Source organism: Pongo pygmaeus, chromosome 19 (genome assembly GCF_028885625.2).
Source record: "Pongo pygmaeus isolate AG05252 chromosome 19, NHGRI_mPonPyg2-v2.0_pri, whole genome shotgun sequence".
NCBI lineage: Eukaryota > Metazoa > Chordata > Mammalia > Primates > Hominidae > Pongo > Pongo pygmaeus.
In genome coordinates, this window is record NC_072392.2 from 21,607,786 (window position 1) to 21,620,406 (window position 12,621).

Here is a 12,621-nt window from a genome sequence, read left to right on the forward strand (position 1 = left end):
GGAAGCTAGACATGCTACACTGACACTGTACCTTGTTAGCAACAGAATTCTAGTTATTAAATTTTTTGTTTTTTGTTCTCAATGTGTGAGTGCTGAAATACCAGATCCTCAAATTAATCTGAATATTGCTAAGAGATTGCACATGGGGATTCATATTCTGTATAAGCATTTTGATATATTGGGTAAAACTTACTAAAATACATCAGAGGATCTTAGATCTACTGAACCAAGAGTTGGACGGCTCTTTTTGTAAAAAGCCAGTTAGTAAATATTTTAGGCTTTGTGAATTATAAAGTGAATAAGTATGGCTGTGTTTCAAGGAAATTTCCTTATGAAAATAGGCAGTGGGATGGATTTGGCCCACAAGCACCAATTTGCTGACCCTTGTGCTAAAACCAAGGTGCTGTTATGCAGTGAATCCTCTTTTTAAAGGTACCCTCCATGCATGCCATTATCCTTCCTTTTAAAAGATAATGTATTTCAGTAGGAAGCACACCATATTTTTCAACAGTGGCTTCATATAATTTCAACAAATTTGGTTTACAAAATAAGATTATTTTCTGCACTTGTCCCCTTTTATTCTTATTATAGAATTCCATATTTTGACTATTAATTTGTATATTTGATGTGTATAAAATATTCTAGAGTTAGATGATTTTTATCAAGCAAGAAATGCTTCTTCTGAAACTTTTAATCTTCCTTCATCTTTATGTATAAGCAGGAGCAAAATGATAATCAGTTTATATAATCTAGAAATGTTCAAGAGGCCTTTTGGTTTTATAAGTTAATGAATTTTTTATTTAATACCTTCATCTGGCATTTCAAAAATGCCACATAGATATCATTGTAAAAACTTTTAAAGGGTACAAATATAGTATGTAGTTACATAAGAACTGAAAAACATAGCTAAACAAGAAGAAAATTAGATCATCTACAGTCATGCCCCTAGGTATGTTGGCCTTGAAAGAATGGTTTATACTCACGGATTCAGATTTCCTGTCCATTCACTCTTGAGCTGACACCAGTAATTTTCACTCCCACCACTCTTCCAAGATTGTTGTTCTGAAGTTTACCACTGATTTGTAAATCTAGACATTGTTTCTTAGACCTCATTTTATTTAACCTGTCAGCAATATTGGACCCAACGGAAAACTCTCTCTTCCATAACAGTGTCTTCACTTGGCTTTCAGGATCTCACTCGCTCACCTGGCTTTTCTTCCTGCCTTTCTAGTCCATCTGTCACGGTCTGTTTTGCCTTCTTCCCATATCCCACCTTTTACACATTGATATGTCCCAGGACTCATATGTCCCAGGACTCAGTCCTCAATCTTCTTTCTCATGACTTTTACTACCTTGTGTGTGCTATTGATTTCCAAATGCGTGTCTCCAGCCTAGATCTCTCTCCTTAATTCTAGACTTCTATACCAGTCTGCCTACTTGACATCTCTGTTTGATTGGTCACAAACTGTTGGGTATCACAAACTTAACAGGTCCAAGATTGGGGTACCGATATTCTTTCTCATACCTACCCCTCACATAGTCTTTCCTACTTGCATTAATGCAACTCTTGCAGTTGCTCTGCTAGAAACCAAGGTGTGGTCCTTGACTCACCTCTCTCTCTGACACCTCACATCTAGTCTGTCAGCAGATCTTGTCAGGAGTACCTGAAGAATATATCCAGAAGCCAGTCATATCTTTCATGGCCAAGCCACCACCATCTGCTGTCTAGATGCATGTAATAGACTGTTAATTGGTCTTTGTGTTTTTTAAAAAGAATCCTCTTTTCATCAATCCTTAACTCAGTGGCTGTATTTAAAACTTAAGTCAGATGATGTCATTCCTCTGCTCAGACCCATCTGATTGCTTCCCGTTTCACTCTGAGTGTCAGGGTTCCTCCTCATACCTAGAAGGCAACACACGAGATGCCCTGTTCTCTCTCTCACTTAAACTTCTGTTTCTTATTCCCTTTGCTGTGCTTCAGCTACACTGAACTTCTTGCGCTTCGTTATCTATCACAGTTCCTTAAACACCCCAGGCACACCTCTGTACTGGGCGGTTCCCTGTGTCTGGGATGCCTGTTCCTCAAATAGCCTCCTGGCTTTTTCTTTCCATTCCTTCAGTTCTTTACTTAAAAGCCCCTTTCTCAGTAAGGACTTTTCTGGCCATCCTAAAATTCCCACCACCCCTCTTCTCAAACCTGTAAACATTTCATTTTCCTGCTTTAGTTTTTTTCCCCTAACACTGTATATTTTGCCTAATCTATCTACTGTTATTGTGTTTATTTCACTCCCACAAGTAGGAGTAGGGCCTAGCATGCAATAAGTAGCTACTCAATAAATATTTATTAAATGAGCAAGTGGAGTTTACCCTTCAATGTATTGTTTTAAACATTAGACTGATTCTCACGTAAAAAAAAAAAAGAAAAAAAAGGCTTGACATGGGCTCATTCTAACACTTTTGCCTAGTGATTATATGCATTTTTGGATTTTTTGGCTCTTTGTAATAAGCTACATTCTTTATGTTAATAGTTTTCCATTTAGAGAGAAAAGCTCAATATTGTGGTTACTCACTATTTATTCTTTTACTAATGATCATGACAGTTTCACTTCTGATAAAAGGGATCAAAGGAGTTACAAACTTCACTGGTAATTTATAAAGACAATTAAAATACAAGGGTGGTAAATTTAATGGAGTTAAAAATTGTTGCCAAGCAATTATGAACCTTCAGTATTTGAAGTTAAAAGACCAAGTTGGAATGTGTTGCTTTCTATAAGAGAGCTATGCTCATCAGGCAATCTGTATTCTGACAGAGCAGCTGTTGATCTTACATAGGGTTGTGGGAGCAGCGGACTTGAAGCATTGGCAGACTCTCAGCAGCATAAGAGGGTTGACATCATCTGGAGAAACATGGCTATCTGAGTGAGGCTGCTGTGGGTTGGTTAACACTCCCAGGCTTGTGGATTGGAGTGAGTTTGTGCTTGACTGGCTGTCTTTCCGAAGCAAGAGGCCCACATTGATACTGGTTGGTGACAGAGGCCAAGGGTCACTGATTGATTGACTGTATTTACAACTGGCTGTGGGTGGTTGCTTGTTACTACCATGGCTACAGGTCAGTTCTTTCCTAAGTTTGAGGCAACTTTAAACTGCAGTTTTCTGTTTAAAAATTGCCTTCCATCAACTATGTTTAAAATGAAAATGATTTCATATTCCAGAACTATAGACTTAATTTGGAAGTATGGGTCAAGAGGAATTGTTTAATAATTGCTCTCAGGAAGATCTCATTTTTTTGATGCTTTGTCTTAACCAGAAGAAATCTCTACATAGTTAAAAACAAACTAATAAAAAGCAATTATTAGTTTTATTTCAGTTTTTGTTATTTTCATAGACTTCTGCTAAACTAACATAATCTCCACTGGGAAATGTTTGTCTCTTTGTTAATGTATGTATTTATATGATAGTGATACTCTTTTTTTTATTCCTTAATCTTTTTTTGGTTCACTTTCTGTTCCATGCAATGATAGTGATATAATGTGTGTTTACTTCATAAAAAAAAATTTCAATTTTCTGCTGGCAAATCCAGTTTTTTATATTAAGACTAAATACTAGACTAAACATATAGGAAATTTACCAAATTATTTTATTTTCAAACAAACTTTTATAACTAATCAGAATATTGCTACTTTTGAACTATATATATATAATGACTATAATGACATTTAGGAATTTTAACAGTAAGATTTTTTTCTTCCCAAGAAGTTTTCCTGATTTCTTTCATGTTATATGTGCCTGTTATTTTTAAAACTTTGTTTAAACTGTTTAAACATTATATTTAAAAACAAAACCCAAAACATAGCACAGATCTAAATATGAGTTCATGTGTAAGAGTCATTGCCTGTATGCAGTGGACTCCAGCTTTTTTTTTTCTTTGTGACGGAGTCTCACTCTTTCGCAGGGCTGGAGTGCAGTGGCAATCTCAGCTCACTGCAAACTCTGGCTCCTGGGTTCAAGCGATTCTCCTGCATCAGCCTCCCAAGTAGCTGGGACTACAGGCATGCCACCAAGCCCAGCTAATTTTTGTATTTTTAGTAGAGACGGGGTTTCTCCATGTTGGCCAGGATGGTCTTGATCTACTGACCTCGTGATCCTCCCGCCTCAGCCTCCCAAAGTGCTGGGATTACAGGCGTGAACCACTGTGCCCGGCTGACTCCAACTTTTTAGTATAGCATTCATCTTCCATTCTTAGTTTCCTTGTGTTTTACACTTTTCCTTTCAAATTCCTAGGAAACACCTAGACTCCATGGGACTAATCTTTGTGCTCTCATTCCATTCTCCAAGTAGAGCAGTTTTCTCTGTTTTTCCCTGGTGAGCTCCTCTTATATTTTGCCTCTTCTGTAATGCCTTCCTTGTGCTAAAATATAACTTTTCATATATCAACTTTTAAACTACACATTGTATCATAATTGCATATTACCTGGTTTTTGAGGCAGGAAATATATATTTCTTTATATGTTGTTGGTAATTCATAACTGTGTTTTTTAAATTAATGAATTGAGATGGGGAAGAGTTGGAATTTTACAAAATTTTTTTATTCATTATCAGTAGAATTATTATAAAACATTGGCTTTTTATAGATTTTTTTTTAACTTCTGGTACTGCGTTACATATCAAGGAAGTAAAGAAATATGAAAATAAAAAATGGACCTCAAAATAGTCTGTGATTACACCAGTGTTTGAGAAGGCTAATTTAGTAACTCATGGTCTGCTACAAGTAGATGATGACAGCAGATTAAGTTAAATAGATGAGGATGAAAGAAGTTAAAATGTATAAGTTCTTTATTTCTCTGAGAAAGAACATTTGCAGTGGTTACTTTTCCTGGAAACAGAATAATGTAGTCTGCCAAAGCTAGAGAATACTCAACTATATCAATGCTGAAAGACTGATTACAATGAGGGCTGGTGACTGTGACAAGGAGCAGTTTCAATAAATAATTGCCGTGGAATCCTCACTATAGTGGATAAGCATAGACACCCCTTGAGGGAACCGTTATTGGGAAAGGCAATAGAGAAATGAGTGATAAATGAAGAAGAATGTGGGATTCAAGGGGATTTTCTTTCTTTTTTTTTTTTTTAAAATAGAAGCTTTTAGAATATGTTTGTATGCTGCTGGGAATGATACGGACAAGAAGAACATGTTTATGAGATTTAATTTTGTTTGTATGTCTAAGTTTTTGAAAGCTTGATTCATTATCTTTTATAGATTTTTAGCAAACTAATTGTCCTTAAAGTGCTTATTCATGTAGAGTTTTATGGTAAGAGTTTTTTCCTTCAGCATTGGTTCAGAAATGTAACATATTAGCACAACTGAACATATAAATAGTGACCTGAAATTTAAACTATCATATGAAGAGTATTTAAAATTGTGAAATAATAAACATGCAAACACTTAGGCCATACTGAAGAGAATTTAAACATCCCTTGATGAATAGGTATGATCTGCTAAGGTACTCTAAAATGTCAGGTGTATCAACTTTATAGTTGTTTAGATTCTGGGGAGAAGCGGGGGGTTTGTTCAAGTACTTTAGAAAAGCTAACTGTTGACAATCTATCACAGATTATTACTTCTGGATTATAAAGTTGTTTTTGGGTTTTTTTTGTTTGCTTGTTTGTTTTTTTGAGACAGAGTCTTGCTCTGTCACCCAGGCCAGAGTGCAGTGGTGTGATCTCGGCTCACTGCAACCTCCGCCTTCCAGGTTCAAGCGATTCTTCCGCCTCAGTCTCCTGAGCAGCCAGGATTACAGACGCCTGCCACCGCGCCCAGCTAATTTTTGTATTTTTAGTGGAGACGGGGTTTCACCATCTTGGCCAGGCTGGTCTTGAACTCCCGACCTTGTGATCCACCTGCCTCGGCCTCCCAAGGTGCTGAGATTACAGGCTTGAGCCACTGTGCCCGGCCTATAAAGTTTTTTTAAAAAAATATTTAATCAGGTTGACCCACAATGGATTATAAAGTTCTAAAATATCAAAACCATGTTTCCCTGGACCAACATTGCCATCAGCATGTATTGTGTGCTCAATGAGTATTTATTTGTTGCATGCATGAATAAATGGGTGAATACATGAATGAACACCTGTTGATGGATTTCATTAAAAATAATTTTTAGTTTTTTGAAAATAGGTTTCCGAACTTGCCTCAGTATAAAGTTTTTTTGTTAGAAAAAAATTGCAAGATTCTGAAGTTATTATAGTTGTAGTCAGAAATGGAATGACAATGTGGTTTCATCTGCTATCATCTCTCTTTAAAACACTTGAAAACAAATGTTACCTTCACAGCATATCAGGAAACACATGTTTTTGAGGCAGAATTCTTGGGTTTCAGTGCTGGGTCTGCTACTGGCCAACTGTATGGGCTGAGGAAAGTCACATAGCCCTTCTGTGCCTATGTTCTTTCTTTATAAAATACTTAATATGTTACTGACCTCACAGAATTGTTGAGAGGATTACATGAGTTTGACACATAGACAGTGCTCAGAATGATGCATAGTACCTGCATAGCAAGTCCAGAAAAAGCTAACTAATATCATCATTAAAAAGGGGTGTCCCTTATATAAGAATGTGAGTAATATTTTCCAAATAGGTTTTAGTGCCCGTAAAAGCTTGTTTTTATTGAAAAGGACAACAATGAGAAAACCCTGGTATATTTATTTTTATCACACAATGCACGTAACACATTTTTTTTCTTTTGGTTTTACTATCAGAAATCTTGACCTAAATTTAATTCTTTGTAATGATATTAGTAGTAGCAAATTTCTTTATCCCATAATGTTGCTGTTTCTGTTTATAGTTTAATGTCCATTGTAGAAAATTACTGTATTTTACATTACCTGTAAAAAAAAATTACCTGTACACTTGATGAATAGAAGTAATACAAATGCAGATATTTTATATGATAAAGCAATAGTATTAGATAGTCTTTGTATTTTACATCTTTGCTATTTTTCTAAAAGGAATTGTTTCTTTTTTCAGGCCTGCAGATAAAAATTCTAATGAAAAGAACAAGGTATTGTAAAAAAGTAAATGATCTAAAATATTATTTAAAAAAAAAATTCTAAAAACCAAACACCAGACGTTCTCACTCACAGATGGGAACTGAACAATGAGAACACATGGACACAGGAAGGGGAACATCACACACCGGGGACTGTTGTGGGGTGGGGGGAGGGGGGAGGGATAGCATTAGGAGATATGCCTAATGCTAAATGACGAGTTAATGGGTGCAGCACACCAACATGGCACATGTATACATATGTAACAAACCTGCACATTGTGCACATGTACCCTAAAACTTAGAGTATAATAATAATAAAATAATATAATAAAAAAAAATAAAATCAATAGATCCCCCCCCCAAAAAATTCTAAAAGGTAAAATGAAAAAAACAGGATGTTTTGTTGTAAAACTGTTTGCTTAGAAAAAGTGATTAAGAAACAGTAGCCATTGATAACAGTACTGTTTAAGAACAATCTGTTGCTTTAAAGAAGTACCTGTGTTTTTGCTCATCAAAAAAAAAAAAATGGAGAAATACCACTTCTGTACATTTAGCATACGCTATAAATCTTTCGAGGACATTTTGAAACAGTATTATTTATCTTATAGGTCAAAAACCAAATACATCCTGGGGCTGACTTTGCTGACTCGATGAGGCCATCTGAAACAGCCTCAGAGGATTGTGAGTTATCTCACTCTATTTATGAGAATTTTATATTGCTGATTGAACAACTTGGAATGGAGTGTAAAGGTAGGACCATTGCATAAATGCAAGGCCTTTTGATGTATCCTGCAGTAGTGTGTGTATACATTGCTGAGAACTGACATGTGATAGTGAAGCGCATCTCAGAAATATGCTCAGTGTTAAAATAGACAACTAACTTATATTCTACACCAAAGAGCCATGAGAACTCCACTGTACTTTTCTCAGTGTGAGTGGCACTCCCAATCTTTTTGTTGACTCTGTTTCTCTCCTATTCCTTCCCCCAATGTCAGGTTACCATTTTTTCTCCACCTGGAATGCTGCGGAAATCTTAGGAATCTTAGAACTGTTTTCCTGAATACCCCACCTCCTAAAACCATGGTCTACTCTGCATTCATAATGATATATTTTTAAAAATTCAGATCTGATCATGTTACTCCTTTGCTTATAACTCAGCTACTACTTCTCATAGCTATAAGGTTAGAGATCTGAATCCTCTAGCTTTATCCTACATCGTTTTTACGCTTCTCTTTCTCTGTGTCCCACCCAGTATCTTAGATGTTTGTTCCAGCAGTTGATAGCTTCAGTGAGGTATAACTGATATATGATAGACTGCACATATATAAAATATACAATCATATGCACATGTGAAACCATCACCATAATCAAGAGAGTTAACATGTTCATCATCCATAAAAGTCTCTTCCTGTCCGTTTGTATTTCTTTATTAAGAAACTGCTAAATTGTTTTCCAAAGTATTTGTATTGATTTTCCATTCCAACCAACAGTATACAACATTTCTTGTTGTTCTGTATCATCACAAGCTCTTATTATTGCTGTTTTTTAATTTTGAAATTTTAGCCATTCTGATAGGTGTGTATTATGCATATCATTATGGTTTTAATGTGTATTACCATAAAGATTAATAATGTTGAGCATCCTGTATGTGCTTATTTGCCACCTGTGTATCTTCTTTGGTGAACTGTCTTTTCCAATCTCGGTAGCTTATGAACATTTAAAATTGAGATTCGATTCAGTCAGCTTTTTTACATACACCAAAGGTAGTCAAACCTTTTTCATTTTCAAACTGTTATCTTACTAAACATAGTAAATATTTTAAACTTGTGACAAAATGGTCTCTGTCACAGCCAATCAACTCTGCCATTGTAGTATGAGACCAACCATAGACAATACATATGTTAAAAAACACAGCTGCGTTCCAATAAAACTTTATTTGCAAAAATAAGAAGCTGTGCCACAGGTTGGATTTTACCCATCCCTATTATGTGATCACGATTGTGAATAAAGACAGTTTTACTTCTTCCTTTCAACTCAGGTAGCTTTTATTTTCTTTTCTTTCCTAACTGCACTGGCTTCAGTACAATGCTGACTAAAATAGTGAAAGGAGACATTCCTGTATTGTTCCTGATCTTACAGGGAAAGCATTCAGTTCTTCATCATGACACATGTTAGCTGATAAAGAGCATCTCTGGATGCTCTTTATCATGCTGATGGTGTTCCCTTGTATTCTTTGGTTACTGAGAAGGATTTTTCTTTTTAAATCAGGAATGAATGTTGTATTTTATTAAATGCCTCTATATACTAAGATGATCATATGGTTCTTCTCTTTTAGTTTTTTAATGTGGTGAATAACTGATATTTTGATGTCAAACCAACCCTGTATTTGGGGATAAACCCCACTTGTTTATGATGTATTATCCTTGTAACATATCATTGGATTTGATTTGCCAAGGTTTTATTTAGAAAGTTTTAAAAGGCGATTTTTTAGAGTAGTTTTAGCTTCACAGCAAAACTGAAAGTAAGGCACAGAGATTATCCCTGTACTCCCTGCTCCGACACGTGCATAGCCTCCACAGTTATCAATATCCTCACCAGAGTGGTACACTTGATCTCATTGATGATCCTGAATTGATAATCATGATCACCCAAAGTCCATAGTTTATATTAGGGCTCAGTCTCCGTGTCTTACATTCTGTGAATTCGGACAAAGGTATAAGGACATGTATTTATCATTGAAGTATTATCCAAAGTAGTTTCAGAGCTTTAAAACTCCTTTGTGCTTCATCTGTTCATCTTTCCCGCCTTCCCTCCCCAACTCCTGGCAACCACTGACTTTTTTTTACTGTATCTATAGTCTTGCCTTTTCCAAAATGTCATATAGTTGGTATCAGACAGTGTGTAGCCTTTAGACTGTCATCTTTCACTTGGTAATATGCCTTTGTGGTTCCTTCATGTCTTCTCATGGCATGATAGCTCATTATCGCATGGCTGTACCAGAGGTTGTTCACTCACCCAAAGGAGAATATCTTGGTTTCTTGAGAAATTGGTTAAATTTTTACGTCCATGTTCATGAGGGAGTTTCCTGTTTTTGTAATATCGTTGTCAGATTTTGGTTCAGGGTAATGCTAGAGTGACAGAATGAGTTATATTTCTCCTCTATTTTTTTGAGGGTGGGGAAAAGGTCATGTAAAATTGTTATATTACTTCTTAAATGTTTGGTAGAATTCACCAGCATAGCTATCTGGGCCTGGAGTTTTCTTTCTAGGAAGGCTTTACTTATGCTTTATTTTCTTTTATAGATATAGGACAGTTCAGGTTATTCCTTCTTGATTGAACCTTGGTAATTTTTGTTTTTCAAGGAAAGTATCCGTTTTATCAAAGTTGTCATGTTTAGTCACATAAATCTCACCTTATTATATTGCTATTCTTTTAGTATCTGTAGGATCTATAAAAATGTCATATTACTATGTTTTTGAAATTGTAATTTGCATCTTCTTTTTTATGATCAACCTGGCTAGATAGAGTTTTCGCACTTTTATTGACCTCATCAAAGTGTGTGGTTTTACTGATTTTTTTTCCTATTGTTTTTCTGTTTTATTGGTTTCATCTTTGATGTTGTGGTCTGTTCGGCCTGCTATAACAAAATACTATAGACTGGGTAGCTTATAAACAACAGAAATGGATTTCTCACAAAAGTCCAAGATCTAAGTGCTGGCAGATTTGGTGTCTGGTGAGGGACCTGGTTCATAGATCCTTTTTTTCCCCCTGTGTCCTCACATGGCCAAACAGGTGAATGAGCCCTCTGGAGTCTGTTTTATAAGGGCACTAATCCCATTCACGAGGGCTTGGCTCCCATGAGCTAATTACTTCCACAAAGCCCCACCTTCTGATAACATCACCTCTGTGATTAAGTTTCAGCATACGATTTGCGGGAGGATGCAAATGTGAGGCTATAGCAGACGTTTATTATATCATTTCCTTTGCTTGCTTTGGGTTTAATTTGTTCTTCTTTTTTAGTTTCTTCTCTTTTTTTAGTTTCTTAAGATAGAAGTCAAGACCATTGACTTGAGAGTCTTCTAATATAGACATTAAGTGCTAAAAAATTTTAAGTACTGTTAGCTGTGTTCCACAAATCCTGATATGTAGTATTTTCATTTTCGTTCAGTTCAAAATACTCTCTAACTTCTCTTTGCATCATGTCTTTGACCTAGGGTTCTTTAGATGTGTGTTACTTTGTTTTAAAATATTTCAGTGTTTTGATGAGATATTTTGTTACTAATTTGTTATTCGATTGCCTTGTGGTCAGGGAACATACTTTGTATGACTTAAATCCTTCTGACTTAATTCTTTCATTAAGATTGATTGCAGAACCTAGAATGCGGTCTGTTTGGTAAGTGCTCCCTGGGTACTTGAGAAGCATGGTGTTGTTCAAGTCTACTCCATTCTTGCTGATTTGCTGCTCCCTTGTTTTATCACTTATTGAGTAAGTGATATTCAAATCTCAGACTGTACTTGTGAATTTGTCTATTTCTTCTATTGATTTTTACCTCATATATTTTGAAGCTGTTATTAGGTGCACAAACATTTAAGATTATATGTTCTTGATTAACTGAACTTTTTAAAGTCATTAGGAAATGACTGTTTATAGCTGGTAATTTTTTTTTTTTTTTTTTTGCTGTGAAATCTACTTTGGTATTAATGTAGCCATTTCTTCTCAGTCTTCTTTTGTCAACTTTTAGCCTGGTATATCTTTTTCCATCCTTTTGAACAATTTATGTTTTTACATTTAAAGTACTTTTTTTATAGGAACTTTTTAAAAAGCTTCTGCATTTTTATCCAGTCTGACAATCTGCCTTTTAATTGAGATTTTTAGGCCAGTTCCATTTATAATGTGCTTATTGATACAGTGAGGTTTGTCTGTCATCAAGCTGTTTGATTTCCATTGGTCCGCGCAGTTCTTCGTTCTCTTTTCTTCTTTTTCTGCTTTCTTCTCAATTAGTCCAGTAATTTTTATGATTTATTTTTATCTCCCTTTTATGGCTTATTAGCAATAACTATTTTTTTCTATCTTAGTGGTTACACTATAATTGATAGTATATGATTTTAACTTATCACTGTCCATCTTCAAAAAATATTATGGCATATCATATTTGGCATAAGAAAATTTTGAATTAAAACCCAAACATTGTCTGTTCTCACTTGTAAGTGGGAGCTATGCTGTGAGGATGCAGGGGCATAAGAATGATACAATGGAGATTGGGGACTTGGGGGGAAAGGGGGGGGAGGGATAAAAGACTATGGATTGGGTACAGTGTATGCTGCTTGGGTGATGGGTACACCAAAATCTCAGAAACCACCACTAAAGAACTTATTCATGTAACCAAAGACCACCTGTTCCCCAAAAACCTACTGAAATTTTTTAAAAAAGAAAATTAGAATAGTATACTTTCATTTCCTCTCTCCCAGCCAGATACTTCTGGATTTGTAGGATTATAGTTTTCTTTAAATTTAGAAAGTTTTGGCCATTCTTTTTTTATTTTTCTGCCTCTCTTTTTCCCTCTTTGGGGACTTAT

The 12,621-nt window shown here is 35.4% G+C and overlaps 1 protein-coding gene across 2 annotated transcripts in view; it reads left to right on the plus strand.

Annotated features, from left to right (window-relative positions):
- The window catches only part of LOC129017761 (coiled-coil domain-containing protein 144A-like), a 125,980-nt gene that overhangs the window by 56,059 nt on the left and 57,300 nt on the right, over window positions 1-12,621 (plus strand). Inside the window, exons 11-13 of one of the 2 annotated variants that reach the window (XM_054458492.2) lie at window positions 4,282-4,362; window positions 7,024-7,057; window positions 7,654-7,795. In XM_054458492.2, the coding sequence (XP_054314467.1) occupies window positions 4,282-4,362; window positions 7,024-7,057; window positions 7,654-7,795 (257 nt within the window). The remainder of the gene's footprint in view (window positions 1-4,281; window positions 4,363-7,023; window positions 7,058-7,653; window positions 7,796-12,621) is intronic. The other variant, XM_054458493.2, reaches the window with a different exon arrangement.